The 5,663-nt window shown below is 41.4% G+C and overlaps 1 protein-coding gene across 2 annotated transcripts in view; it reads right to left on the bottom strand.

Moving 5' to 3' along the window:
* Positions 1–5,663, bottom strand: part of LOC103730880 (cytochrome P450 2J3) — a 61,760-nt gene that overhangs the window by 17,650 nt on the left and 38,447 nt on the right. The window contains exon 9 of one of the 2 annotated variants that reach the window (XM_029561677.1): positions 4,592–4,626. The exons of the other annotated variant lie outside the window; for it this stretch is intronic. Within the exon in view, the coding sequence (XP_029417537.1) occupies positions 4,607–4,626 (20 nt within the window). The 3' untranslated portion in view covers positions 4,592–4,606. Of the gene's footprint in view, positions 1–4,591; positions 4,627–5,663 lie in introns of those variants that run through there. 2 annotated transcript variants of the gene reach the window in all.

Consider the following 5,663-nt stretch of genomic DNA (forward strand, 5'->3'; position numbering starts at 1 on the left):
ATTGGATGAAGACCCTCCAGGGAGCCTTTTCCTTCCTCAAGGACCGGGGAGGGATGGCCATTTGGGGAGCCCTGCTGATTTGTGTGAGTGGATGTCTGATATGGTGCATGTGTAAAATGAGACAGAGGACAGTTGTCCAACAGCAGCTGCTCGCACAGGCAATGATGGCGTTGGATAACGGCGAATCTCCCAAGGTGTGATTAAGCATGCTGGATCAGTAGCCAAAGATGGGTAAGACCCCCTCACAAACATACCAACCTAAGACAGACTGCCAGCCGATGCTGCTGAACAGTTGATGACGGGTAAGGATGTTCTATGGATGGGGGCAACCTAAGGCAGGCACGATCCCGATGACCTTTAATAAAACAAAAGGGGAGATGTGGGAAGCGGGTGTGGCCGAGTCGGCCAAAGATGGTGCCCTGGCTGACAGCCAAGCCTCGCTACCCTCGCTTGTTACTCCAGAACCCACAAGCGCAATGCACCCGATCATGTGCCGCCTGCCTGATCTATGACATCCTCGAGCGTGGTCTGACTGTGTGGACCAATGAATTGTCTCCACCACTGTATGCTGCGTGCATGCATGGTTGTGATTGGTCCTTGGGGAAGATATAAGGGATTGTGCTGTGCAATAAAGTTGGTAGAAGCTTGAACCCTGCCTTGGTGTCCGTTTTGTCCTTGCCTCGACTCTGCTGGTCGGAGTCGCGGTTAGCGGCAGTGGACGACCTTTTTGATGTGTGTCTGTATGTGGTTTGCAAGTATTCTGTTGAGAATTTTTGTATCTATGTTCATTAAGGATATGGGTGTATAGTTTTCTGTTTTGGTTGTATCTTTATCTAGTTTTGGTATTATAGTCATGCTGGTTCATTGAAGGTATTTGGAAGTTCTCTCTCTGTTTCTTTGGTTTTAGAGTGATGCTGGCTTCATTGAAGGTGTTTGGAAGTTATCCCTCTGTTTCTTTTTGAATAAACTAAGTAGTATTGGATATAGATCTTCTTTAAATGTCTGGTAGAATTGTGCTGTGATTCTATCTGGGCCTGGGCTTTATTTAGTCAGGAGGCTTTGTATTATCATTTCAATTTTCTTATGTGTTATGGGTCTGTTTAAGCTGTTGATCTCTTCTTAGTTTAGCTTTGATTCCTATGATTTTAGATACACATCCATTTCTTTTAGATTTTCAAATTTGATAGCATATAGGTTTTTAAATTATTCCCTAATAATGTTCTGGATCTTCTTGTCTTTTGTGATATTTCCTCTTTCATGGCTGATTTTGTTGCTGTGGAGTTGCTCTTTCTTTCTTTTGGTTACCTGGGATAAGGGGTCTCTATCTGTTTATGTTTTCAAGGAAACAGCTCTTGAATTCATTGATTCTTTGTATTGTTTTCTTTGTTTCTATTTCATTAATTTCTGCTCTGATTTCTGTTATTTCTTCTTGTCTGCTGGGTTTTATTTATTTTGTTGCTACCTTTTAAGTGTCTTGAGTTGCAATGTTAAGTCAGTTATTTGTGTTCTTTCTGATTTTTTTAGTATAGGAACTTAGAGCTACAAACTTCCCTCTTAGGTCTGCTTTGAAAATGTCACAGAGGTTTTGTTATGTTGTACTTTCTTTTTTATTTAGTTCCAGGTATACTTTTACTTCTTTCTTAATTTCTCCTTTGACCCATTCATCATTCAGGAGTATGTTGTTTAATTGCCATGAGTTTGTGTAATGACTAGGGCTTCTTTTCTTTCTTTCTTTCTTTCTTTCTTTCTTTCTTTCTTTCTTTCTTTCTTTCTTTCTTTCTTTCTTTCTTTCTTTCTTTCTTTCTTTCTCTCTCTCTCTCTCTCTCTCTTTCTTTCTTTCTTTCTTTCTTTCTTTCTTTCTTTCTTTCTTTCTTTCATTCTTTCGTATTTGTCAAGGCTTGTTTTGTGCCCCAGTATGTGGTTGATTTTGGAGAAAGTTCTATGGATTGCCGAATAGAAAGTGTATTCTTTGGTGCTTGGTTGGACTATTTGATAGATGTCTGTTAGGTCCGTTTGATGTATCATACTGCTTAATGCAGATGTTTCTCTGTTTATTCTTTGTCCCATTGGCCTGTCTAATGTAGACAGTGGGGTATTGAAGTTCCCTACTATTACTGAGTTGGGGCTAATCTGTGTCTTAAAGTCCTGTAATGTTGTTTTTATGAATTTGGGTGCACCAGAGTTTGATGCATATATGTTCATGATCGTAATATCTTCTTGGTTAACTGTTCCTTTGACCAGAATGAAGTGGCCCTCTTTATTTCTTCTCATTAGTTTTAGTTTGAAATCTATTTTATCAGATATTAGAATTGCAACTCCTGTTTTTTTCTGAGTACCATTTGCTTGGAATATTTTTTCCATCCCTTCCCTGTCCTTGAAAGTGAGATTGGTTTCTTGCAGACAAAAAAAATATGGATTTTATTTCTTAATCCATTCAACTAGCTTGTGCTTTTTTACTAGGTAGTTCAGTATATTGATATTTAGTCATTGAAAGATGTGTATTAATTCCTGTCATTTTAATTTCCTTTTGCATTCTTGGTCCAACTGTGCATTTCCACAGTTATATCTTCATTTAGTTTCTTTCTGTTACCCCTTGGATACAGTTGCTCCTTTCTTCAGCTGTTTGTATTGCTTCAAGAATTCTCTGAAGGGCTGGTTTGGTGGACATGAATTCTTTCAGCCTCTTTATGTTGTGGAAGATTTTTCTTCCCCTTAAACTATAATAGACATTTCTGCTGGGTAAAGTATTCTGAGTTAGCATCTGTGGTCATTTAGAATTGGGAATATTTTGGTCCAGTCTCTTCTGGCTTTCAGAGTTTGCACTGGAAGGTCAGCTTTAATTCTGACGGGTTTTCCTTTATATGTGAGTTGTTGTTTATATTTTGCAGTTTTCGGTATTCTGTCTGTTCTGTACATTTAGTGTTTTTACTATGATATGCAGTGGGGAGTTTCTTTTCTGGTCCTGTCTATTTGGTGTTCTATGTGAGTTTCTTGTACTTTTTTTTCTTCATGAGACATGGTCTCTCTGTAGCCCCAGCTGGCCTGGCACTGGCTATGTAGACCAGGCTGGCCTTGAACTTACAGAGATCTTTCTGCTTATGCTTCTGGAGTTCTGGGACTAAAGACGTGTGCCATCATGCCTCACAATGCTTCTTGTATTTGTATGGGCATGTCTTTAATTTTGGGAAATTTTCTTCTCCATTCCAGTTGACGGGCCATACTGTTATTCTGAGATTCTTCTCCTTCCTATAAGCCTAAATTTGGTATTTTCATGGTGTCCCACATTTCCTCCATATTCCATTCCTGTGTTTTCTTAAATTTTTCTTAATCTTTGCTTGCATGGTCCAATTCATCAACTTTGTCATCCAGTCTTGATAGTCTGTTTTCCATTTCATTCATTCTGGTGAAGCTTTCTCCTGTCATTTCAAATTGGTTTATTGAGTGTTTTACTTCCTTGTTCATTTCAGCCTGAGTTTTTGTCACTATTTCTAACTCTTTTGTGAATTCAGTCAGAAGTTTATCACTGTATTCTTTTAGTTCTTAGATTTTTGTGTTCTTTAAATTCATTGAATTCTTTGACCATGTTTATTATCGTTTTTTGTTTGTTTGTTTGTTTTTAATTCTGTGCCCTGGGTTATTTCTAGGAGGTTCTCATTGTAGAAGTTCTCTACAGGACTGTTGGTGCTTGGTGGGTATGGTCTCAGGAATCCCAGGCAAGTTGTGGGTGAGGACAGCCAGGTAAAGGTTGTTCTCAGGAGTCCAAATGCAAGTTTGGAGTAGGGATGGCCTATGGAGGCTCTAAGAACCTAGACTGAAGAATTGAGTTGGTCTTTGTGCAGGGGGTCAGGATGCAGTGGGTGAACTACCAAGAGGCTGGTCCAAAGATCTGGGGTGCTAAGAGCAGAAGCAGGCTGTCCCCAAGGCTAGAAGAACAGAATATGGGGCCTGGGAGATTGAATTTGGTCAGGTTGTGGGAGTCAAGGTGCATTGGGTGGGATCAGACTTACCAGGGAAGAAGTCTGGGTTCTGGAATCCCAGGCAAGTTGGAGGTGGGGACAGCCTACTCTTTAAAGAAACTAGACTGAAGAACTGAATTGGTTTGGGTACAGGAGATCAGGATGCAGTGGGCAGGTCTGGGCTGAAAGGGTAGTCCAGAGATCTGAGGTGCTAAGAGCAGGCAATCAGTGGTTTCTGAGGGTGGCAGAATCAGTTTCTCTTGGGATAATTTCCCTGATAGGTTATCTAATCCCAGTAGATTATCACCACACATGAGTACTACTAAATAGATTCAGTGCATTATCTATATATGCAAGTGTATGTGTGTAGATGTAACAATAATCAAAGGAGAGGGCAAGAAATTGAGAAGGAATTGTGGGGGATGTGGGAGGAGTTGGAAGGAAGAGGGAGGTGTAGAAATGGTGTAAATATAGTACTCATGTATAAAATTCTCAAAAAATAATAAAAATAATAATTAAAAATAATGACTGTATTTACTTTTTTTAAGTGGGTGTAATGCAATTCTCCAAAGCAGGGGCCCAACAAATCATTCATTCTGTGTTGCTGTATTTATCCTGAAGCAATTGCAGATGAGAAAACTGTATTTTTGTCAGAGGAGACATGAAGCACCTATAGGAAAGGGGTTTTTACAAAAAGAATAAATTAATCTAGCTAAGCTTCTCTGGCCCTAGAGGGTACTTCCTCCATTTAAAGGCCTGGGTGTCTTGGGTGCCTCACATCACAGTAGGAGCCAGCATCAGATGAAGCATCTTTGGAATGTACGGAGGAACAAAGTTCTTGCATCTCAGGATTTCATGCCACAACAAATAAGCAGAAATAGTTTTATTACCTGAAATATACACATGAATCTATGCACTGTGCTATAAAACCCGAGACTGCCCTCTCTCTGGGGTAAGTCCATCGCACCCTCAGCGCCTTGACTCCCCCAGCCTCATTCACCCTCCCATCTCCCCCTCCCTTCTCTCCTCCTAGCCTGAGTCCTGTCCCATTCCTTCTCTTGGGGCCCCAGACACCTGGGAAACCACTATTGCCTCCTGATCCTTTTCATCCAAACCAATTCAGTGCCTTCTCGGGTCCCCAGGAGCATTCTGGGCCTGGCCCCACCCTCACCTCCATCTACTTCCCTGGGCCTGCACCACCAGCCAGCCTCTTTCCAGGACATGGGGGCTGACCTTTCCTCTTCCTGATCCTTTGCATCCAGACCAACCTAGCTCCTCAGTGCAGTCCCCAGGAGCCCTTGGGGCCTCTTCCCACCACCATCTGCATTTGCATCTCTGGGTGGGACTGCCAGCAGCCACACTAGACCAGCATCTTTCCTGGGACCCACTCCCAGGCCAGTCCAACCCCCAAATTCCTAAGGCCAAAATCAATCCTGGAGGGATCCAGATCTTAGGAGAAAGCCTGAGAGCATCTGATCCTCATCTGGCATGGGCCTGTGTGGAGACTCCTGAAGATAAAAGCAATCTGGCCACTCCAATATAAAAATCAAGAGAGAACCAGAAACTTAGATGAGCCAGCTTTTCATGCTCAAAAAGTAAACCACAAAGACACATAAAGTTCACAAAAAAAGCAGACCACCTAAACTTCAATGCTCGAGACTCACACAAGAATCAGAAACTACAAAAGAAATCCACATGTCAAAATCA

This window comes from Nannospalax galili, unplaced genomic scaffold (genome assembly GCF_000622305.1).
Source record: "Nannospalax galili isolate Female #2095 unplaced genomic scaffold, S.galili_v1.0 scaffold1074, whole genome shotgun sequence".
Lineage (NCBI taxonomy): Eukaryota > Metazoa > Chordata > Mammalia > Rodentia > Spalacidae > Nannospalax > Nannospalax galili.